The sequence below is a fragment of the Benincasa hispida genome, chromosome 7 (genome assembly GCF_027475165.1).
Source record: "Benincasa hispida cultivar pf3 chromosome 7, pf3_genome.v1.1, whole genome shotgun sequence".
Classification (NCBI taxonomy): Eukaryota; Viridiplantae; Streptophyta; class Magnoliopsida; order Cucurbitales; family Cucurbitaceae; genus Benincasa; species Benincasa hispida.
In genome coordinates, this window is record NC_143484.1 from 14,468,481 (window position 1) to 14,493,545 (window position 25,065).

The 25,065-nt window shown below is 30.6% G+C and overlaps 2 protein-coding genes across 8 annotated transcripts in view; one reads left to right on the top strand and one right to left on the bottom strand.

The window, feature by feature from the left end:
• The window catches only part of LOC120081406 (pleiotropic drug resistance protein 3-like), an 82,734-nt gene extending 65,820 nt beyond the window's left edge, over positions 1-16,914 (top strand). The window contains exons 6-23 of the mRNA XM_039036248.2: positions 1,064-1,140; positions 1,219-1,272; positions 3,245-3,335; positions 4,279-4,865; positions 5,528-5,841; positions 8,215-8,375; positions 9,400-9,503; positions 12,273-12,426; positions 12,526-12,648; positions 12,771-12,844; positions 13,526-13,858; positions 13,964-14,254; positions 14,449-14,532; positions 14,620-14,753; positions 14,905-15,132; positions 15,277-15,448; positions 15,955-16,209; positions 16,525-16,914. Coding sequence (XP_038892176.2) covers positions 1,064-1,140; positions 1,219-1,272; positions 3,245-3,335; positions 4,279-4,865; positions 5,528-5,841; positions 8,215-8,375; positions 9,400-9,503; positions 12,273-12,426; positions 12,526-12,648; positions 12,771-12,844; positions 13,526-13,858; positions 13,964-14,254; positions 14,449-14,532; positions 14,620-14,753; positions 14,905-15,132; positions 15,277-15,448; positions 15,955-16,209; positions 16,525-16,791 — 3,503 coding nt within the window. The 3' untranslated portion in view covers positions 16,792-16,914. The remainder of the gene's footprint in view (positions 1-1,063; positions 1,141-1,218; positions 1,273-3,244; positions 3,336-4,278; positions 4,866-5,527; positions 5,842-8,214; positions 8,376-9,399; positions 9,504-12,272; positions 12,427-12,525; positions 12,649-12,770; positions 12,845-13,525; positions 13,859-13,963; positions 14,255-14,448; positions 14,533-14,619; positions 14,754-14,904; positions 15,133-15,276; positions 15,449-15,954; positions 16,210-16,524) is intronic.
• On the bottom strand, positions 13,464-24,654 carry EMB2744 (Pentatricopeptide repeat (PPR) superfamily protein). Of its 7 annotated transcripts, XR_016530838.1 has the most exons (7): positions 24,499-24,654; positions 21,639-24,170; positions 21,466-21,563; positions 20,014-20,185; positions 15,233-15,460; positions 14,031-15,111; positions 13,464-13,885 (listed from the first exon to the last, which is right to left on the bottom strand). XR_016530838.1 is itself a non-coding variant. In XM_090315804.1 (2 exons), the coding sequence occupies exon 2, from the start codon at positions 23,911-23,913 to the stop codon at positions 21,787-21,789; it is 2,127 nt and encodes a 708-aa protein (XP_090171930.1). In that variant the 5' UTR covers positions 23,914-24,170; positions 24,499-24,654; the 3' UTR covers positions 20,571-21,786. The 7 variants fall into 7 exon arrangements, 1 of the variants encoding a protein (XP_090171930.1); XR_016530841.1 differs by lacking the exon at positions 21,639-24,170 and having other exon boundaries at positions 24,499-24,648; XR_016530839.1 differs by lacking the exons at positions 21,466-21,563; positions 21,639-24,170 and having other exon boundaries at positions 24,499-24,650.
• Positions 24,655-25,065: the final 411 nt, after the last annotated feature.

Consider the following 25,065-nt stretch of genomic DNA (forward strand, 5'->3'; position numbering starts at 1 on the left):
CTAAAAATTCTTTACATTTGTTTAAAACATTTTTAAACTTTAAAAGATAAAAAAAAAACCCAAATCATGTTTGGTAATCATTTGGGCCTTGTTTAATAACCATTTTGTTTTTTTAAAAAAAAAATTAAGTCTGTTTCATCTATAATTCTTACAATGATTTCTTAGTCAAATTTCAAAAATAAAAACAACTTTTTGAAAACTTTTTTTTTTTTTTTTTAGTTTTCAAAATTTAGCTGTTTTAAATCATTGGTGAAAAGTAAATAACAAAGGAAGAAATTTGGATGTGGAACTAGTATCCATAGGCTTCATTTTCAAAAGCAAAAACAAAAAAGAAAAAGTATTACTAAATGGGGCCTGAATTTTTTGTTTTTAGTTTTTGAAAATTAAGCCTATAAACACTCATTTCATCTTTTTTTTTTTTTTTACCTACTTTAACAATATTTTCAAAAAAACCAAACCAAAATTTATAAACTAGAAAAAATAGTTTTTAAAAACTTGTTCTTGCTCTTGGAATTTGGTTAAGAATTCAACTCTTTTACTTGAGAAATTTGCAAACCATCCTAAAAAATTGAAAGGAAATAGACTTGATTTTCAACATTAAAAAAATAAATGATTACCGAACGAGGCCTCAAAGACTCATTTTTTAAAAACTAAAAATTGAAAATCAAAAGTAAAAAAAGAAAAAAGAAAAAAAACCAATTAGTTACCAAATGACCCATTATTAGTTAGTTGCTTATTTTAAATATATTTGACTATATTTATTTCTAGCCACTCATTTCTAGTATTTGTTTCACAAGTAAAAATACCAAAACATTACTGTATAAATCATGCATATGTTTGGGAGTCGTTTTGAAATTGTTCAAATATTTTTTGTTAATTCAAAACCACTCAATATTAACTTAATATTAAATTTTAAATTTGTAAATATAATTTTCATATCATCAAATTACTTTCAAATCATTAAAACATGTTTCAAAGTAATTTTAACCATTTCAAAATTATTTCCAAATATGTCACATGTGTTAAACTTAATTTTGTGGCTTGATTTATTTTAACTATGAAGATATGATGAAGGAGGTTAGTAAAAGGGAGAAGGAAGAAGGAATTATTCCAGATCCTGATGTTGATACTTATATGAAGGTAAAAACTTGTTTTTATCTTTCATTCTTGAAGTTTTATGTACTAATGAAGGTGTAAAATTGTAATTACCTTAAACAGGCCATTTCTGTTGAAGGATTAAGACAAAGTCTTCAAACTGACTACATACTCAAGGTCAATTCTCTTCTTAAATATGTTTCATTTTGTTATGTTTCATGAATTTTTATCTATATAATGGAAATTTTGATATGAAAATTCTAATGGAATTGGATTTAAGAACCCTTACATAAACCCCTAGATTTTAACTAATTAAACCTCTAAATCACAATAATCTAACTCTTAGATGGGTTGTTGGAAGGGTTACATCTCGTGGACAAAAGATAACTATGATCGAACAACGTCGGACGTCGAAAATTAACTTGCAAAACAAAAACCGATTATAGGTTAAGTCGCGGAGCTCGCACTCTTCAAGACGTTTTGCGGCTCTGTCCCTTGTGCAAGTAGTTTAACCATGGTCACGCCGTCCCCAACAGCCCAATAAAAGAAATTTTGTCTCAATCGGAGTTGCATTAGAACCGATAGGAAATCTTACACCTTTAAAGACTAAATTACTCGAAAAACGTAAATCAAAGAGAAGTGTAAAGGGAAGTGTTTTTGTTTGAGAGCAGAGAAGAGAGGGAAGAAAATATTGTGTTGAAAGTGATGGAACTCGACACAATTTATAGGCCTTGAAGGCCAACATTTACGCAAAACGAATAGGGAAAGAAGCGCACGGAACCATGGAACGTGCACGAGAGCCATGCATAAGAAGCTCGCGAGAAGACATTTTCCCCTTTTTTTTTCTCTTTAATAATAGTAAAAGATAAAGAAATAAAAAAAATATTAGTTTTAATAAATATATTTCAACACACACACGCCTCACCCGACCGATAACAGCATGAGGGATGTCCACCATACCCATCTTTGTTTCTCTTCTCACCCCTCTGAAACATAGGTACCCCTTGGAGCCCAAACCCATAACTCAATGTAAGAGTTTATAAAGGAGGTTCCATGTGATAAATTTAGCAATATGAGATTCTGGAATTCTCAAGAAACTTATTTTTCATTTATTAAAGTTTTTCACCAACATCGGTTAGATCACAAATTACTTAGATGATCAAATGAACCAAAAATCAAATAAAGCTTGAGATCTCATCAATCCTTGATCTTCAATTAAAGTCATTTCACAAGTAAAGATAGATCAATCTTAACTTGAAAGCTCTAAATGTTCATATATTCTATCACAAGAACACACAAGACACAAACCTTAAAAGTTTTCAAGTCTAAAAACCAAAACTCTATCATTTTTTCAATTTTCCATGTTTGATCAATGTAAATTACGTAGCTTTATATAACTTCCAAATTAAACCACATGTATTTTACGAGGAATTTCAAGAGTTGTAACCTACACCCTAAGGTCATAAATGTAATATAAAAAGCAAAGAAAATAGCTTAAAAGTTTAAACTAAGAATGTGTTTGGAATACATTTTTAATTGTTTAATTTAAAAAATAAGTCATTTTGAAACAAAATATAGTATTGGACAACCATTCAAAATAGTTTTTCAAGTCTATTTTAATCAATTGTTATCAAAAGCATTTAAATAAAAATAAAAATTTTTAAAAACACTGTTTTCTCAAATTAATCCAAACATGCCCTAAAAATACATTTGAATAGGTACCATAAGTCGAAAAAAAATTTGACTTTAATCGTCAGCCAATAATTACCATTACTTTATAAGCATCCCTTAAATGAAGCTTGATTCTTTCTTAAATTTTACTTCATTTAATGAAACTTCTTTTGATAATAAATTTAACATATCTAGGGTTCATTCTTAATGCTTTTTTTTCTTTAATTAAGTTTATATGGCGTGTTTGGGGTTCCTTCGTTCATATCAAATGTCGATTAAATATTTCTTATGTGATATTTATAGTCGATGGATCATATGACATTATCGATGAAAATATCGACATGTCAATTAAAATTTAATACTTACTTAAATCAAATAAATAAATATAGAAAAGAATTGAACCAAGTATGTAATTGTTAAGGATAAAATGAGTCACTAAGCTGAGTATGTTCAATTCATTTCATTGATATCAATGCAGATCCTTGGCCTTGACATTTGTGCTGACACTCTAATTGGAGATGTTATGAGAAGAGGCATTTCAGGTGGTCAGAAAAAGAGATTAACAACGGGTAATAATACTGAGTTCATCACAATTTTCTAAAATTCTATTTCAATTATTTCTATAAATATTTTAAAAAAAAATCAAATGAGAAAAATAAGAAAAATTATTTATACAAAATATCAAAATTTTAATTTTTTTTTATAGAGACTTATAGAAAGCTTATCATCACTGGTAGATGTTGGTAGAATTCTATCAATTTTTTTACTATTTTTATAAATAGTTTGATAGTTTTTTTTGTGAAAGTTTTTTTTTAAATATTAACAAAAATTAGGACGGTTTTGATAATGATTTCTTCTTTATTTTTGTGAAATTTAGGTTTGTTTATTACAAATTTCTTTCGTCATATTTTGTAAAAAAAACTACTAAATTCTTGGTTAAATTTGTGAATTTAATTTTCAAAAAACTAATACTTTATAACAAAAAAGAATCATATAGTTTATCCAATGAAACTTTTCATTTTTGAAAATTTAAAAAATCAAACGGAAGCATCATCGATAAAAAATATTCCTAAAACTAAGGTTTTTCATTTTTATGAATGTTTTGAAATCTAAAAAAATATGTAGAGTTTGAAATAACTTGTTTTTATTTTTAGAATTTTAATAAAAAAATCCAAAATATTTACTTAGAAGATAAAATTGTAGTAACATTGTTGTAACTTCAATAAAACAAACATGGATCTCGCTTAAATTTTATATACATAATATACAGTTTTGAGTCTATGGTTTCGAAAGATGGTATATCAAAATCCTTTAATTTTATTGGCTTTTTTTTATTTGTATTATCTGATTTTCCTCTCTAATGATAAAAGTATTTTCTATTTGTGAATGTATCTAACACATTGTCAGTAAACTACGTAAGTCTCTTTGTTCAATTCTTTTATTTATTCTTTTCCAATTGCGGATTTCGTTTTTCAGTCGTAACATGAAAAATCTTGATTTTTTAACATGTAGGAGAAATGATTGTTGGTCCAAACAGAGCATTGTTCATGGACGAAATAACAAATGGATTGGACAGCTCCACTGCTTTTCAAATAGTTTCTTGTCTACAACACTTTGTTCATCTTTCAGATGCTACGATTCTCATTTCTCTTCTTCAACCAGCTCCTGAAACTTTTGAATTGTTTGATGATTTGATCTTGATGGCACAAAATAAGATCATATATCATGGCCCTCGTGATCAAGTTCTTGAATTCTTTGAAGATTGTGGATTCAAATGCCCCAAAAGAAAAGGTGTTGCAGATTTTCTTCAAGAAGTCATTTCCAAGAAAGACCAGCCACAGTTTTGGTACCCTAATCACATTCCGTATGCATATATCTCTGTTGACACGTTTTGTCGAAACTTCAAATCATCAAGTTTCGGAAGGAAGCTCGACGAAGAGCTCTCGAAAACTTATGGTTTTGATGATGAGGATGATAAATCAGGAAGCTTTCATGTAGATCATAGTGTTTCTAAATGGGAAGTGTTTAAAGCTTGTGCATCAAGAGAACTTCTCCTCATGAAAAGAAATTCATTTATCTATGTGTTCAAAACCAGTCAGGTTAGTGGCTTCACACTTCAAAAATTTAGGTTAAACTTTTTGAATTATCGATATAATTAATCAAATTCACCACTGTAATAATGCCTGAGCTTAAGAGAGATACATGAATGAACTGAGATCATATCTGAATGAGAGAAATCCTGAATATTTGGAAGTATATATAGTTAAGAAAGACTTAATACAATAGATAGTTATTACCTATACCAATAAGGTGCAGTTTTTTTTTTTTTTTTTTCGATGGCTCAATCACATGAACTCCAAAGTTAAGCGTACTTTACTGGAGTAATTTTATATATATCGGGTGATTTTTGGTTTGTGGGAATAGATTTTACTCTTAGAAATAGTTCAAGACAAGTCGATAGTGTACCCATGTCATAGGAGAATATCAGGACCGCAAAGCGTTGAATTCGCATTTTGAATCTTGGGTCACCTAGCCTATCACAATAATAATGTGTGAGCTTAAAACTTTTAGATGGAGTGATGTTTTAACATATTATAAAACCAAAAGGTTTTATTTTCTGAACTCTTGTAATTATAATATTATTTACTTCCATTAGTTTCCTTAACTCATTAGATTAAGCTTTAAGATTGATTAGTGATTTTACAAGTACTCACCTTAAGATATTGACGTTTTTTTTTCTTTCTTTCTTTTGATCAAGTAGCTTATCATTATCGGTTCAATCACGATGACGGTATTTCTACGTACTCGAATGGGAGTTGATCTTGAGCATAGTAACTACTACATGGGAGCCCTATTTTTTGCACTTCTTTTACTGCTAGTTGATGGGTTTCCAGAGTTGGCAATGACAATTCAAAGATTGGAAGTTTTCTATAAACAGAGAGAATTCTATTTCTACCCAGCATGGGCTTATGTTATTCCAGCTACCATTTTGAAGATCCCTCTTTCACTACTTGGATCATTAGTATGGACTTCTCTTACTTATTATGTCATTGGTTACACCCCTGAGGCTACCAGGTCAGTTTCACATTACAACCCTCTTTAATTACTCGTCACTCGTTTTCAAATATAGCAAAGTGAATCAAAATATTTATAAATATAACAAAATATCATTGTCTATTTTTGGTGGACAAATATAGACACTGATAGACTACTATTATCTATCATTGACTATGAAGCAGAGACACAGATACGACTACATGATACGGATACGATCGGATACGGCGATTTGTCAATTTCTAAAAAACTAAAATACGGATACGTCTACGGATGCGTCATTTTTTTATACAAGCACTGATATGTTGAAGATATATTTTTTTTTAAAAAAAAAATTAGGATATAGATAAATTTAGCATACAAGTTAATAACAACAACACAAAATAGAATACAAACACTGAAATACAATACAAAAAAAGCAACATCTAAGATGTTGAAGTACAATAGTTAATAAATGCAATAGAAAAGTGACTCATATTGCGAAGAAGAAGAAAAAGATTAGAGGGAGAAGTATGAAGATAACCGAAGAACTTCTTCATTGAATTGTTGAATATCCAAATGGTTTATATTTTGATGGACTTTGTGGGGACTCATATGTGAAGATGAAGATTAGATTATTCTAATCTAGGGTTTGGTCTGTTATTTATTTTTTGTTCCTTTTAGTTTTGGACTCAAGTAGTGAGCTTTTTAAATATGTTGCCTAGTTTTAGATTGGAAAAGATTAAATGAGTTGCTTGTCTTTTTTCTTTAAAAAAAATACGCATAGAAATAGATACGTCAAATCGTGTATCAGATATGTATCTAGGAAGTATCTGGAAGTATCAATATCTGATACGTGTCTGATACGGATTCTTTGCCTCACATGAAGTATCTGTGCTTCATAGATCACTGATAAACAATACTAGACACTGATAGATGTCTACATTATCTATCACTAACAGATTGTGATATTTTACTATATATCTACAAATATTTGTTCAGTTAAAACAATTTTCCTTATTATTATTATTTTAGTATATGTAGGGTGGATAAATCGAACATTTGACTTAAAGATTATAGTACCAAGCATTATGCTAGTTGAGTTAGGCTTATTTCGACCCTCCATTTATTATTCTTGCATGTAAATACTTTTGCTACCAAAAACTAAGTTAGTGATAAAAGTTTCAATAGTATTCTTAAAACGTTCTTTTTTAAAAATACTCTTAAACTTAAAGGGAGAAAATCATTAATACTTTATTTCAAAAATATCCTTTAATTATCGAGATGTTCATTAATACCCTAAAACTTTTTTAAAAAATTCAGGAATATGCTTATTAACTTTCAAAAGTTTTACTAATATTCTTTACTCTTTTAACAAATAGTATATAGTTCAGGAATAATCTATTAAAAAAATAAAAAAAGAAAAAGGATATTTTATTATAGTTCACTATTAGATTACATTTTTTAAAGAAAAAGCCTTGGATGCAACTATCTTGGTATATCACAATTATTGTCTAATAAAAACATTGAATGCAGCTTTCTTGGTGTATCATAATTAGGTGCAACCTAAACTACAGCTAATCATTGTTCTTTTTTAAATACTTCATCTTCTTTTCTTATTTTGCTTAAAATAAAGTGTCACAATATTAAATAATTGACTCTCGAGCTTGAAAACTACAACTCGTTACTAGTGTGCATTGTAGAAGGAACCTTTTACAAGACAATAAGAAATTATTAAAGAAAGTAATGTTTATAAGTTTAATTTTAAAAAACCAAAAATCCAAAAACAAATTGGTTATCAAATGGGAGTCTTTGTTGTGGAAGCAATGTTTATAGCTTTAATTTTTTTAAGAAAGAAAAACTTTAATTTTAAAAAACTTAAAATTTAAAACTAAATAGTTATCAAATGAAGCCTAAACTTTTGAAATATAATAGTCGGGTTATTTTCAAATATAGCAAAATGAACTAAAATATTTACAAATATAACAAAATATCATTGATAGAAGTTGATAGACGTTAATAGACTACTATCATCTATCACTGATAGATGTTGATAGACATCACTGATAGACTATGAAATTTTGTCATATTTGTAAATATTGTCAGCAGTTTTGTTATTTAAAACAATTTCTCTTTTATTAAACATATTTTTATTTTTAGAATTGGATTAGAAATTCGAGTATTTCTTGAATAAAGTTAAAAACCATGATTGAAAAAAAATTCAAAAAGAAATAAATATAAATTTCAAAGACAAAAAGATAGTTAAAACAAAATTGTTATGAAATAGAGCCTTAGTTAACATCGTTTCTCTAGTACAATTTAGAATAGAGAGAATCGAACCACGGACCTCGTAATTACTAACGTATTCGTATAATTAAACTATACTAATTTTAGCTAACATTTCTGTATTTATAGGTTCTTTGGACAGCTCATTATTTTATTTGCGGTGCATTTAACATCTTTGTCGATGTTTCGACTAATAGCTGGGGTGTTCCAAACTAATGTTGCTTCCATGGCAGTGGGAAGTTTCGCAATATTACTTGTCTTGATATTTAGTGGCTTCATTATAACTCATCGTAAGTTTAATAACTTTAGTAGCAAAAAATAAATAAATAAATAAATTGCAATAGATAACACGTTTAAGCTTCATAATTAAGTCTATAATAATATTTTTAAAGAATTGTAAATATAACAAAATCTATATGTGATAATAGACTCATATCAACAATATAGCCTATCACTAATAAATTTCAAGAGTTTGATCTTATTTTTGCTATATTGTGTTATATTTACTAATACATTGGGTTTAATTGCTATATTTACAAGTGTCCTCTTTTTTGTATGCAAATTTGAAAAATGTAGGCCAAATTTGGTAATCAATTGAGTCCTGTATGGTAACTATTTGAGTTATGTTTGATAACCATTTAAAATTAAGTCTACAAACATCTTTTTAACCTCTAAATTTGTTGCTTAGTCATATACTTTCTACTAATATTTTCAAAAACCAAGCTAAGTTTTAAAAACTAAAAAAATTAGTTTTTGAAAAGTTGTTTTTGTTTTTAGAATTTAGTTAAGAATTCTATTCTTTTACTTAAAAAAATAGAGGGGAGATAGAGGTAATTTTCAAAAATAAAAAACAAAAAATCTAAGCTCATGTTTGGTAACTATTTTGGTTTTTAGTTTTTTATTTTTCAAAATTAAGCATATTTTCATTCATTTTATCAGGTTCATCTTTTTTTAAGTATAATAGTTGAAATTTTAGTCAAATTTTTTTTTTAAAAAACAAAATTTTTAAAATTACTTCTTTTTATTTTCAAAATTTGACATGATTTTTATAAAATTGGTATGAAAAAATAACAGAGCAATATATATATATATATATAGAATGAGTGTTTATAAATTTAATTTTCAAAAACTAAAAACCAAACTAAAAAATATTATCAAACGGGATTTTAAACGGGATTTAAAATTTTCAAAGCTGTTTTCTATAAATATCTTAATAAATTTTTTTTTTTAAATTAATTAATTTTTAAAATTAATTTTTATGTATTGTTAATAAGGAGAAAATGACACTTTTCCCCTTATTTGGGGATTTTGCAGCCTCCATGCCAGCTTGGTTGGAATGGGTATTTTGGGTTTCTCCCATTAGTTATGGCGAAATTGGCCTTTCAAGCAATGAATTCCTTGCTCCAAGGTGGCAAAAGGTCAGGCTACTTTATGTAATTCATATCTCCATGGATTTTTCATAATAACAATTAGGAGGTGTTCGAGGTGCTGAGTTGAGTTTTCTAGAATTCATATAGTTGGAATTAGAAAGTTTGTGTTCGAGATGCATAGTTGTTAAAATAAAGTTTCTTCATAAATGTGTAAAAGAAAGTTAAAGGGAAGATGAAATTCTTAGATAAACATGCAAACTTCAATAGTGATCGCTATTGAATTTAAGTTATTTAACATTGACTTGTAAAATCGGTGGGCCAAACAACTTCTTTATAAAATAATATTATTTTAAGTGCAGTTGAAAATATAGTAATCAAATTCAAAGTATCAACAAATATAACACAATTCCCAAAAAATTGTAGATGTAGCGAAATTTTGATTCTACTCTTTGAGTCTATCAATGATAGACCATGTTGTCGGTAGGTTTATCAGTCATAGACTATATTGTTTGCAGGAGTCTATCAACGATACAACCAATCATTAATACACTTTGCTATATTAGTAATTTTTTTAAAATGATATTATATACTTAAATATTATCCTTAAAAGTGCTACCTATTGCAATTACCTTTGTTTTAAACTAACCTTGTTGATCATAAGAAAGTTTATGGCCCTATAATAATTACTAAATCTCAACCAACTAATGAACAACCCAAGAAAGAAAATAAAGAAGGTTGACCTAACTTAACTAACAAAAACAAGAAAGTACAATCAAACAGTTTCTTACAACTTAAATGGCCATTTAGTTTAAGATTTTATAAATATTTGGGACATGTCTGAGAATCAAAGATTACTGTGTGTTTGATTGTGCATGAGAAATGATATCAGAATTTTATGAACAAAATTATGTTCGTATATAATTTATGAAATTAAGCATCACCATCTTATATAATTTTAGTAAATTAATTAATTAAACAATAAATACTATTGAATATATTGATAAAAATTAATTAATTACGAATCGATAACAATTTTAATTATAAATATTTGAAAATAGAGTAATTTATAATTAAAATTAACCACTTAATGCGTTTAATGAATGTCGTATTAATTGTAATCTAATACTTAATCATTTTTATACTTAATTAAGTTAAACATTAATAATTTTAGTTTTAATTAAATAATTTAAGAAAATAAATTTTAATAAACTATATATTATATAAAACTTAAAAATAAATGAGATAAAAATATGATAGGTTAATAAGAATACTAACAAAAAGGTTTTATACGTATTATAAGATGATATGTTAATATGTTAATAATGAATAAAGTAATAAGAATTAGGGTTGTTTTCAAATATAGAAAAATGAACCAAAATATTTTCAAATATAACAAAATGTCATTGTCTATTGATAAACACTAATAGACCATTATCATTTATTATTGATTGACATTGATAAATAGTGATAGACGACTGTCAGTATCTATCATTATCTACTACTGATAGACTATGATATTTTGCTATATTTAAAAATATTTTCAATAGTTTTATTATTTAAAATAAATTTTCTAAAAATTAATCACAACAAATGATTAGTTGATTATAAATAATCAATAGTAACGGTATGTTAATAATGGATCAAATTAATACCAATAAATAATTGTTCGATTAAAAAAGACAATAAATAATCAAATTATTATTATTGAAAAATGTTGTACTAATTAAATTTAACTAATCCTAGTTTACTAATTAAATAAATTTAAGATATTTTTAACTAATTAATTAATAATTTATGTAAATAAGTAACTGCATTTCTTTAATAAATTTTTATGGTAAAAATAAATTAAGTAAATATTTTAATTGATCATTGTTGATCTATTAAAACAAATGTTTATATTAATTTTGAAAATGAATATTAATTAATTATATGTGTATATATATAGGGAAATTATTTCAAATGGTAAAACTGTTGTATTTTGAATTATCAATGATAGACAATGATAGACACTGATAGACTTCCATCCGTGTCTATCAACATCACTGATAGACACTGATAGACTTCCATCAGTGTCTATCCGTCTATCATTGATAGTTCTAAAATTTTGTCATATTTTGTAAATATTTTAGTTTATTTTTCTATATTTAAAAACAGTCTATATATATATAAAATAAAAAACAGAAGAAAAGAGAGAAAAAAAAAGGAAACTTCAGTCTTAAAAAGGAAAAGAAAACATGTCTATGAGAAAAAGGATGCTTGAAAGTAGCTTATTTCGAGAAAAATGATAGAAAACTACGAAACAAACATAGATTTGGTATGTTTTTGTGTTGATTCTCATCTAGAAAAACTTCCAACCATACGATGCCTAAGAAGCACAAACACTTTAGTTTGCCATGTCCATGTCTGATACGTGTCAAATATTTGGATACTTGTCGATGAGTTGACTATATACATACATATATATATATATATATATATGTGTGTGTGTGTGTGTGCAAGGATCAAAATATCAACATTGACAAAATTATCGAGTTCTTAACCTACAAAAGTTTCAACGAAATATTGATCAAATGTGGATTTGGATGCATATTTCTGAAAATACTGTAAAAACAAAAAGTTCAAGAAAAAAATAAATTTAAACCAATAAATAAACATTCTATTATTTTGATTATATTTATATTAGTGATGTTTTGATGCTTATTATTGTGTTTTTTTTAGAATTTTATACGATATAATAGAAATATTGATTCACCTCTCGTATCGAAACCATGAAACATTGAGACATGGATTTATGGTTTCTGGTGGCGTTTTGTGTAGGTTGAAGCTACAAACACTACAATAGGACATGAAGTTCTTCAAAGTCGAGGCCTCGATTATCATCATCGATACTTCTGGATTTCACTCGGAGCCTTGTTTGGATTTGCACTCTTGTTCAACATTGGATTTGCCTTGGCTCTAACTTTCCTCAACCGTAATTTCATTTTCCCTTCTTCTTACTTCCAATTCATTCGAACTTTTCTGTGTTTCTTCATATATATATCGACAAATTCCTCTTTTATTCTACATTTAGCTCCTGCATCTTCTCGTGCTATTATCTCTTATGAAAAGCTTTCCAAATCGAAGAGCAGTGAAGAATGCAATGGCGGTTCTATTTCGGTGGAACAAGCTCCGACCGCCATAGAATCCAACAAAGGTCCATAATCTGTTCTTTCTTTATGTATGTTTATTAAGGAATCTCTGCAATTCTTATCATTAAATGAATTTATTGATTTTTTTTTCTTTTTTTTTTCATGGATGGATTGCTTCAAACAACAGGCAGATTAGCATTGCCATTTAAACCTCTAACAGTTGTGTTTCAAGATTTGCAGTATTATGTAGACATGCCATTGGTAATATTCTTGACTTTCTTTACTAAATTAGCTCTTAAATTAAATGGGTGTTTTCATTAATTGTAATAATAAACCAAAAATCCCCTATGCGATTCGTTACAAATGCCTTTTAACAAGCATTTGTCGTGAACCAAAAACTTATTAATAGATAATCCAACTAATTCCCAAAAAATATAAATTTGGATCAAATTCGAACTCATAACTAATTCCAATACTGACGTATTGAACAAACACTTGGTGAGCACTTAGCTTTGAATTTTGAAATAGTTACTTTCTCCATTTGAGTTAGAGATAGTATGCTCCTGACTTGCCACCTGAAGAAGGGAATTCTATTGAATACATTCCTTCAAGACTGATTTGTTATGCTCCTACCTATTTTCTGGATATACCAAGAAAGATGTACGGTCTAATGAGACTACTACGAAATATTTACTCGTGGGTGGGGCAAGTTTTTCTATTCTGGTGAATGCTTTCTCTTGGCTGTTTTTAAAAACATTGTTTTATCTGTGCTTTTGTAATTATTTTTGAAAATTGTGATTGATTGATTGGATTCAGACAAAAACGATATAGTTTATCTAGCGTTTTTGCTCAATTTTTGTTATGGGAAGGAGCAAAAGTATTTTGAAAACATTATTATTTAAGCACTGAAAGCCATTGCTAACTTTTTGTTTGGAATTCAAGGAAATGAGAGAAAGGGGTGTCAGCCAGAAGAAACTCCAACTCCTTTCTGATATTACAGGGGCTTTAAGGCCTGGCATCCTCACAGCATTGATGGGTGTCAGTGGAGCTGGAAAAACAACTCTGCTTGATGTTCTTGCCGGAAGAAAAACAAGCGGATACGTGGAAGGAGAAATCAGAATTGGTGGTTTTCCTAAAGTTCAAGAAACATTTGTAAGGATATCTGGTTACTGTGAACAAACTGATATACATTCTCCACAAATCACAGTGGAAGAATCTCTAATTTTCTCTGCTTGGCTTCGTTTGGCATCTGACATCGACTTGAAAACACGAGCAGTATGTGGTGTTTTCTTCCCTGTTAAACTGGAACCAAATGATTATTAGTTATAAACAAAAAGGATAATTAGTTCATGATACTAACATTAGTCTCTCGTTTAATAGCAATTTGTGAATGAAGTCCTTGAGACCATTGAACTTGAAAGCATAAAGGATTCCTTAGTTGGCATACCTGGTGTTAGTGGTCTATCAACTGAGCAGCGCAAAAGATTAACCATAGCTGTGGAACTTGTTTCCAACCCCTCAATCATTTTCATGGATGAGCCTACAACTGGTTTGGATGCACGAGCAGCTGCAATTGTCATGCGAGCAGTTAAGAATGTCGTTGATACGGGAAGAACAATAGTTTGTACCATACACCAGCCTAGTATCGACATCTTCGAATCATTTGATGAGGTAAAAAATTTTCAACTGTTGTAATACTCTCTATATTTTCCCACATTACATTTTCCCATATCAGAGCTTCAACTGCATTTGTTCATTGAACTATTTGTCCTCCCTTCAAACATTTTCCTACATAACAATTGATGAAAGCAAAAATTCTTTTGTAAACCATCACTTGTTTTAGACTGCTTTCACTCTTTGCGCAGTTGATTCTTCTGAAAACTGGCGGGCAAATCGTGTATTGTGGTCCGCTCGGACAACATTCATGCAAGGTTATAGAATATTTTGAGGTCAGTCTGCTCTGCAACTAGTATTGTTGCTTGTGACTATGTATTCTATTTCCATTGTTTCTGACCATCTCATTTTTCGTTACACAGAATGTCCCTGGGATTTTGAAGATTAGAGAGAACTACAATCCTGCAACATGGATGCTAGATGTTACCTCTTCCTCAGCAGAAGCAGAACTTGGCATAGATTTTGCTCAAGTCTATAGAAACTCTAAGCAATATGAGTGGGTTAAGCTCTAGAATTTTTGTTTCACTTAACTACATGAGTTATGATTTCCACTAATCCTCTTCTTCAGAAAAGATGACATTGCAAATAAGATGCAAATTCATTATGTACTAAAAATGAGAGAGGATTTAACAATTCTTGTTATGCAGGCATGTCAAAGAACTTGTAAAGCAGTTGAGTATTTCGCCTCCTGGTTCGAGAGATTTGTATTTTTCAAACGTCTTTTCGCATACTTTTGTGGGACAATTCAAGGCTTGCCTTTGGAAACACAACTTGTCTTATTGGAGGAATCCTTCTTACAACTCAATGCGTTTCTTGCATACAACTTTATCATCTTTGATTTTTGGGATACTATTCTGGAAACAGGGAAAGAAGCTGTGAGTATTTTCTGATTTTTTGCATTGTATGTATACATTTTTCTTAATGTGAAAGCTTTTAGTGCCATAATTTTAGTTCTCAAAGTATTTGGAGTCTTACGAATAATGTGCAACCTTTCGTCTGCTTTTTGTTCATGTTTGAAGAGAAAACCAACAAGACTTATTCAATGTCTTCGGTTCGATGTTCACGGCTGTAATCTTCATCGGTATCAACAACTGCTCATCAGTCCTTCCTCATGTATCGATGGAGAGAACTGTGATGTACAGAGAGAGGTTTTCTGGGATGTATTCTTCATGGGCTTATTCCCTTGCGCAGGTACACATTCATCTTAGGAAAATTTTCACAAATAGAACCAATGTCAAACTATTTACAGAAATGGCAAAAAAAACACTGATAGACATTGTGTTTATCAATGCTAGACTTGTATCAATTTCTATCACTATAGTATCAATGATAGACTTCTGTCAGTTTCTATCACTGATAGATACTAATAGACTTCTATCAATGTCTATCAATGGTAGACTTGTATCAGTTTCTATCGTTGATAGTATCAATGATAGAATTCTATCAGTTTCTATCATTGATAAACACTAATAGAATAGACTTCTATCAGTGTCTATCAATTATAGACTTGTATCAGTTTTTACCACTAATAGTATCAAGGATAGACTTCTATAAGTTTCTATCACTGATAGACTTAAAATCTTGTGTATGTTTACAACTAATATGTCAACACATAAGCAAGTTTCCAGAGATTTTGAATCTCTATTCAGTGAAGTATGTATCAATTAACTAATTCACAATTTCCTTCTACTTTGCAGGTGATTGTTGAGGTTCCATATCTGTTTGTACAAGTAGCTATCTATATTACCATCACTTACCCAATGATTGGATTCTATGGATCAGCATCCAAAGTATTTTGGTGTTTCTATTCAATGTTTTTAGCACTTGTTTACTTTAATTATCTTGGGATGCTGCTTGTCTCCATCACACCAAACTATCAAATTGCTAGCATTTTGTCCTCTGCCTTCTACACCATGTTCAATCTCTTTGCTGGCTTTCTCGTTCCAAAACCGGTATGTTGCTATATCTGACTAAGTAAACACAAGTATCTAGACTACATTGCTAATAGGAGTATCAACGATAGAGTCTATGAGATTTTGTTATATTTGCATTCTTTAAAAATGTTGCTATACACCTAATTATTGGTCATAAAAGTGCTACCCATTGCAATTATCCTTTTTCTTATTACATATTTTAGTGACAAAGACCAAAAAGATGTTCCTTGTTGTATCTTGTTTTGCTAAAGGAAATTAGGGTTTACTCCTAATTATTATTCTCCTTAATAGTATTTTTTATTTTCCTTTTATGTATTTTTCCTTTGTATGCAGCAAATTCCAGGGTGGTGGATATGGTTGTATTATATGATCCCAACATCATGGACATTGAATTGTTTGCTAACTTCACAATTTGGAGATATAGAGAAGCCATTGAAGGTGTTTGAAGAAACAAAAACAGTATCAGCTTTCTTGAGAGATTACTTTGGGTTTCATCACAACCAACTTCCTCTGGTGGGAGTCATTCTCATTCTCTTCCCTATCCTTATAGCTTTTCTTTTTGGATTTTGTATAGGAAGATTGAACTTCCAGACAAGGTAAAAATCTTATCTAAAAATTAATATTTGGGTCACTTTTATGTTGTAAAAGTTTCAATTTTGTAAGAGTTGAATAATCATGTAATAGTTCATCTTCAATTGAACACAATTGTGTGTTTCATTGTCATTCAATTATTTTTATCATCTTTTGCCATAATAATGCACTAGATTTGGCATTTATTTGCATTGATAAACACCAAATTGGTGTAAGTTGAATTTCTAAGGTGATTTATTGTTTAAAATTAAATGTTTAAACCAATAAAATATATAAGGTTGAGTTACAAATTTAGTTATTCAAACTTGATGATTATGTTAATTTAAATCAAACTTTATAAAGTTTTAGTTTTAGTTTTTTTTTTTTTTTTTTTTTTTAATTTTCAAAAACTACTCAAATCGATAGAAGTTGCAATAATCAAACTTAGACCTTTCAATTTTAATCAAGCGAATCACATCTTCTAACATGAATGCCTACATATTTGATAGGATTGTTTTCAAATATAGCAAAATGAACTAAAATATTTACAAATATAGTAAAATTTTATAATAAATACAAATAGTAGTTTATCGTGATCTATCGCAGTCTATCGCAAATAAACTGTGATATTTTGCTATGTTTGTAAATATTTTCAACAATTCTGTCGTTAAAAATAATTTTCATATTTGATATAGGGTTCGTGAATGGTTTCTAACCTTAATACTCCCATGTTTGGTTTATTGGTGTCGAGTTGTTGAGGGCCAATCAAAATAAAGCAATCGAGAATCTACACAAAAGTCAAATTTACTTTCTCTTATCCAAATTCGAATGTAGAAGCAATAAAGAGGGGGCTTGACGAGTGAACAAAGGAAATTAAAAAACATCAAGGAGAAAAATAATTTCTTAGAGGACTTTTGGGATAACGAGTTGATTATTATAGTCCTAAGTTATTATAGTTAGGTTATAATAGTTTGTTTTTGGGTGTAGATGATTTTAGTTTGAGTTATAATAATATGTGTTTTAGATGTAAACTATTTTAGTTTGAGAAGAAAATAATAATCATAGTAGCAAATAAAAAAAAAAAAATAATGAATGTAAAATAATAAAAACTGTAGCAAATAGTAAATACTATAGCAAATAGAAGTTTTGAAATAGTATTGACTATAGCTAATTTGGAAATACAAAATAATATTTACAGTAACATGAGGTGGTTATTATAATCGTAAGATAGTTTTTGCTCACAACACAATCTTAATTAATTCAATTAAGAGATAGTTATTAAGAGATGGTTGGACTACTTAGTGGTTTTGTTAATCAATTTATCACAAAAATATTATCTCTTAATTAATAACCAAGTTCAATCAATCGCTTTTCTATTCCTAATATATTTTATACACATCTGCGCAAGGATGACATGTACAAATATATTTTATACACATTGTGACAATCATGGAAAAGCTATATATTCATTCATAGTCTTTCCTACCCATTTTATACCTAACTACGAATCTTAAACACATATATAGCAGAGATGAACACACCAAAGAATTAGTGAATGAGGGAAGTCTGCAAGATGAAAATCGTGCTCAACCAGCACAACCAAAGTTCATATAAAGTTTCTGCACAAACTCATGAGGCATAATACCTCGTGCCACAACGTTAATTGACAAGAGTTAGAACTAAAAGATTACAAGAAGCATTAAATACGTGTTCAAACTACTATTAAGATATATGAATAAGTTTAGTATGATACTAGAAATGGGATAGTGGTAAAGTATCTTGGTTATAAATAGAGTGTTAGGGACCAAGGAAGGGTATGAAGGATTTTATACAATGTCCAGGTCCTGGGAGAGAGATAGTCTTCACGAAAGGCTATTGATATTGTAATTTTTTTCATCTTTGTTGTGTTCTTATATTTTGTGTTTGGATGTCTAATAGGTTTTTGGCTAGATTTGAACTACATGGATGAAGGGTTGTGTCCTTTCATGGTGACTTTTCATTTAGTATAAATAATGATATCAATTAGTCATTTGAAGAACAAGTTGAATGAAATTTCTTGTAGAGATTTAATTTCTCTCAACCTTCATCCTTTCTTTGTATTCTTGTGTATAGGATGCATGTTTTGAGAACTTTCAATTTAGTTTGATCAATTAGATTGTGAAGTGTTTAAAATTTTTAAGATAGGAACAAATTCTCATTTCTTCTTGATTATTGATCATCTTTTCAAGCAAATTTGTTCACCTAAAACAGAGAAGTTCTCAAACGTAATTGAGGTAGTTCCCTTTATCACCTGATGGGTTGATTATAATAGCTTACCATCTTCTCCCACAATCTGTGAATCAGAGACATAGATACGACTACATGATACGATCGGATACAACGATTCGTCAATTTCTAAAAAACTAAGATACGAATACGTCTAAAGATACGTCATTTTTTTAATATATATATTTCTAAAAAACGAGGATACTGATACGTTGAAGATACATTTTTTTTAAAAAAAAAAAAATCTAGGATATAGATAAATTTAGCATACAAATTAATAAAAATAGCACAAAATAGAATACAAATACTGAAATACAATACAAAAAAAGAAACATCTAAGATGTTGAAGTATAATAATTAATAAAATGCAATAGAAAAGTGACTCATATTGCAAAGAAGAAGAAGAAGATTAGAGAGAGAAGTATGAAAATAAACAAAAAAAACTTATTGTTGAAGATATCCAAATGGTTTATATTTTGGTGGATTTTGTGAGGACTCAAATGTGAATATGGTCCGTTATTTATTTTTTTTCCCTTTAGTTTTTGGACTCGAGTTGTGAGCTTTTTAAAAAAATATGCATAGAAATAGATACGTCAAATCGTATGTCAGATACGTATCTAGAAAGTATCTAAAAGTATAGATATGTCAAATCGCGTGTCAGATACGTATTTGAGAAGTATTTAGAAGTATCGATATCCGATACGTGTCTAATACTGATTCTTTACCTCACATGAAGTATCTGTGCTTCATAGTCCACAATGGTCTCTTAATGAACTTCGTAAGTCCAATAGAGTCAAAGATATAAGAACCTGAAGAATCATTTGCCACTGAATCCCCCAGGAGAGGCCACAAAAGATTGCATACTTCATAAACAATGAAAATATGTAAACTTTTTTTTTCTTATTCTTCTACCGCTTGAACTCGTAAATAATGAGTAGCTATTAAGAAATGAAAATACCAGAAAACCTCATAAAATAACTTACATACCGCTTTCATTTCACATTACAAATCCCTCTCTTCGGAATGGAGAGAGAAGGTAGCTGTCAGAGATGGAGTATTATGAATATTGAAGCCTCCGCTGATTGCTTTGAAAGCTCCATACGCTTCGATATCATCAACAATGTCTCCCCCTTTGTATAGTACATGCACCAACAAGTCCCTTCAATACAGGATATAAGCAACGAATTTGACACTTTGCATTAAGAATACAAAATGAACTAAAAAGCATCATCACGAAGAAAGCATACTTGCAGAATGGGGGAGGCTAGACAGGGAATATAGAGACTGGAGAATTTAATGAATTCAATCTTTAGTTTTCAAGTAGCTATCAAATCGTTGATTAGTGAGAATCCATTCATCCAGGACGTCTAGTGTTAAGTAACCATCGGATCTAACAACCTCGTTGAGGAACAAGACCTAATACCCAAAACTCGTCTCTGACCTCCTCGAATAACTTTTTAAGATAGCTTGATCAATACTACTTGAATAATCCTAGCATGCAAATCTAAATACAAGATATGCAAAATAAGTTGCACGTGGCCATAGGCTCAAAAGACTTTGATTTCATTTAAATTTGTCGACACTCCATCTCCTCCTTGTGTTACAATAAGGATGACTTTATATAGCCTCCAAAATACAACCTAAATCCTTCCACTATGTCATGTTATTGTTTGTAACCTCCCAAACTTTAATGCTATAAATGACCACAAACAAAAGAAACCTAAAACAACATATAAATGGTCTTTAAACTTCAAATAAACTAATAAGCATCCCAACTCCGAAAATTGGTCTTTTAAATCAGCCACTCAAGAGTTTGTAACCATCCAGAAATTATTGAAGCTTCACTTGAAGTAGTTTGATGTAGTTTAAGTCTATTTCCTTGAATTAAGCTTGACTCATCATAAATGAAGCTTGAATGCATTAAATGGAACTACATCTTGAACTCCTTGTGGTGTGATGCCTTTATTTGTATCATCTTGTAAATTCTTGGAGCAACCCCAGTGTGACCTCAATATGAGTTGTGCTTTTCACATAAAAAGTTATGGCGAGAGGTGCAGATGACTTCGCCAAGAACAAAGCAGCAAAAGTTCTTTCAAGAAAGGCTATCTGAATATTAATCTCAAATGATACTAGCTCTGCCTCGTATCTAAGCCCCTTCCTCTTTTAATTTGGCATTGCATTTCATTCCAAAACGTGAATTCCAATATAGCAAAATGTTGCCTTCCAAACTACAGCATAAGTGCAAAGAAAAAAACCCAGCAGATGAATTATACTGGCTCTAATCTTGATTCTCTAGTTGGAAACTCTGATGACTTAACCAACTCATTAGTAGAAGATTCAATCTGGTTTCAAGGTCGACATGCGATCTAGGGCCTAGCATTCAACAAACCTGATGAATATTGAAATGACCACTGTCAAAGATACAAGTAAAATACTAACTTGTAAACTTGCAAATCAATTGCTTCTACTTGTATTTTGTTCGCTGTTCACCAAAAAAACCTTGATACTGGAGAATTTACCTCCCAATATGCTGCAATCTGCAATAGATTTAGATTGTTTTAGCTAGTTCCGATAGTTGCAATTTAAGTAAATTTCAATAATAACCCACATACCCAACATCATGAGAAAGTAGTTGGCTCAACTTGTTTCATGAATGCCTAATACCAGACTAATGAAAGAGTATGTTATTATCTCCCCTACCGCATAGGTGGAAATTTTATCATCAAAACATCCAAGCCCTTGAGAAACTCATTCAAATTATCACCAATAATCTCCACACGAGCAAAAACCATCTTGAAAATGATGGAAGCGATTGGCATCTCTAACAATTATAAACCTATTAGCAACCTTGGAAATAAGTTTGACAGCAGTGTGACAATCATCGCACATCCTAAGGTTTTTAATCACCCTGATTGGTGCGCCTGATGGTGTCTTCATCAAGCCATATGCTATAGCAAGCTTCTCACTGTGATAGCTAAGATTGTCTACCTTTTGCTCGTCCTCAATATCGTGCAATACACTAGCAATATCAGGAACATACCCCAAAGGTCGAATCTTAGATAATAAATCCTTTACCTTATCATAAATCAGATTGGACTCGGGGTGTTTAATATCCTCAGATGTAAAAACATGGGCAACATTTCTTATTTCTAACCAACTCACTCCAGGTTCTTTCTTGACATTTCTTTCCCTCATCAATTTTCGAATCTTAACAACACCATCCCACCTCCTAACTCTGGCATGCATGTTTGACAATAGAATATACGTTCCTACATCCTTAGGCTCCAACTGTAGCAAGTTCTCTGCTATTTGCTTCCCTTTATCATAATTTCTATGAACATAACAAGCATTGAGAAGGGTGCGCCAGGAAACAACATCCCAATTAATTTGATTTGATGCCATAAATTTCTCAGCTTCATCCAGCCGTCCAGATCTACTTAAGAGTCCAACAATACAGGTATAGTGTTCCAATCCAGGGACAATACCAAACTGCTTCATCAAATGATTAAAATAGTAGAATCCTTCATCCACCCGACTTAAATGGGCACAAGCAGAGAGAACACCAATAAAGGTTACATAATTAGGACGCTCTCTAGTAGCCAACATGTCCTGGAACATGCTTAAAGCTACCGCGCCAAGACCATGGTGTGAGTGGCCAGTTATTACTGCATTCCAGGTAATGGTATCACAACACATCATATTTGAAAACACACATCGTGCTGCTAAAATGTCCCCACTCTTGGAATACATTATGATCAAGGCATTACCTACTATAACATTGGCTTTGAGACCTGATTTCTCAGCACGTGCATGTAACTGATCCCCAAGGCTTAGTGCAGACAAACCTGCAGCAGAGTTTAACAACACTGCCAGTGTATATTCATTGGGAGGAATATGATCAACTTCCATCTTTGAAAACAGATCCAATGCTTCTTCAAAGAATCCATTCTGAAAATAAGCTGCCATGATTGATGTCCAAGAAACAACATTACGGCTTTGCAACTGGTCAAAAAAGGCTCTTCCACTAGACACATTACCACACTTCCCATACATGTCAATGAGAGAACTTCCAATATAGACATCACAGTCAATATCACTTTTCAACATTTGAGCATGAACTTGCTTACCTAATTTTATATCTCTAAGACTAGCACAAAGGCGAAAAATTGTAACAAAAGTGGCATTATTCCATTCTATGCCTTCACTAATCATTAACTTCAGAACTTCTACAGCTTCTCCCGTATGTGTGTGCTGTAGAAGCTCACTCATTACCAAATTATAACAAAATATGTCATAACCTGGGACAGTATATAAAATCTGCATTGCTGCTCTTACATCTGAACATTTAGAGTACATCTGAATAAGAGTATTCTTAACATATTGATGAAGCTCCAATCCAGACTTAAACACATACCCATGGCATTGCTTCCCCTCTATATACATTTGACTATCACAAGAAGATATAACAGTAGCAATCACATATTCATTGGGTAAGATATTATCCTTCACAACCATCTTTTTTAATAACTCAAAAACTTCCAAGGGACTCCCATTTTGCATGTACCCAGCCATTAAAGTGCTCCAGGATATGACATTTCTTCTAGGCATACTATCAAACATTTGCCGAGCAATCGATACTTCATCACATTTCACGTACAAATTAATAAGGGAATTCAGTTGGTTCACTTTACAGTCTCCATGGCTGTGATTGGTAATGATCAGATGGGCATGGACTATTCTACCAAATTTTAAGTTCTTGGCATCTGCAGCTACTTTCAACAGCTTTATTGGGTTTTGGTGAGGAGAAGCAAAGAAATTGGACCTGAATAGAAATGGTGTGAACTTCACGGGCACAATGTCACCAATTGGTAGTTTTAACACAGGCATTAGAATGTTTTGAATTTCCAGTTAGAAAAAGAGTCAACAAAGAATACTAAGATTTAGTGGCATTGCTTGAAAATGTCAGGATGTAGACATAATTCGCCGAACCACTTCAATTCTTTCAGTCATTGATCTTTCTTCTTCCTTTCCATTCTGTAATCTTTCCTTCCTATTTCTCTTTTCTTGTTTTCTTCTTGCACGAGTCATGTTGATATGTATACGAAAATATTCAGAAAGTCAGAAGGGACTCGAGAGCTTCACACCTGTAGTTGAAAACTAATTATCTATCCCAGCATATATTTCCATTAACATGTACAATGAGAGCAAAATCATTGCAAAAGAGAACAGAATCTTAAAATAGCGGTTAAATTTAAAAATTCAGAAAATATAATTACAAAATTATAAACATTTTAGTGCTAATTGGAAGAAGAGAATGCTAAAAAGTTGTAATAGCAACACTTTTACGTCCAAATGAGAAGAAAAAAAGACAACTTAGAGAGAGCGGGGAAGGAGAAGACTGGTTCAATTAGAGAGTGCACTGCCGAAAAAGGCTAACATATTCAAGTGAGAGCAATCGCAGGATGATCTTACCAGAATCGGCGTTGCCGTGTGGAGAAGGAGACGAACGGCGGAGCTACGGCTCTGCGGGATTAGACGGTGGAGTTTCACAAACAGTTGAGAAGAGAGAAGACGAACGGGCAAAGAAGCAACAGATAAATAATTGATTAAAACACCCCATTTCTAACCCAAAATGGTTTTTGCCCCACTTCAAACTTAAAAAATTTGGAAAAATTGTCCAAATTGACCCAAAAACTAAATGGGTGTTGTGAATTTGAGGAGTACATCGTGTCGGGTCCCCAACTCGATCGGGGCAGAAAATCTCTGATTTGACCGAAATCGTATCCCCGGTCGGGGACGGGGAGGAGATCCCCGCCCCGTCCCCGACCCCGAACCCAATCTCCATCCTCGCCCCACCCCGGCCCCGTTGTCATTCCTATCCAATGCAAATATGAAGAAAATATAATATAATAAAAATAAATAAATATTAAAATAATTATAATATAATATATGAATATATAAAATAAATAAATAATAAAAAGAATAAAATAACAAAAAATAGATTTCTCACTTTCTCCAATCTTTTTGGATTGATCACCC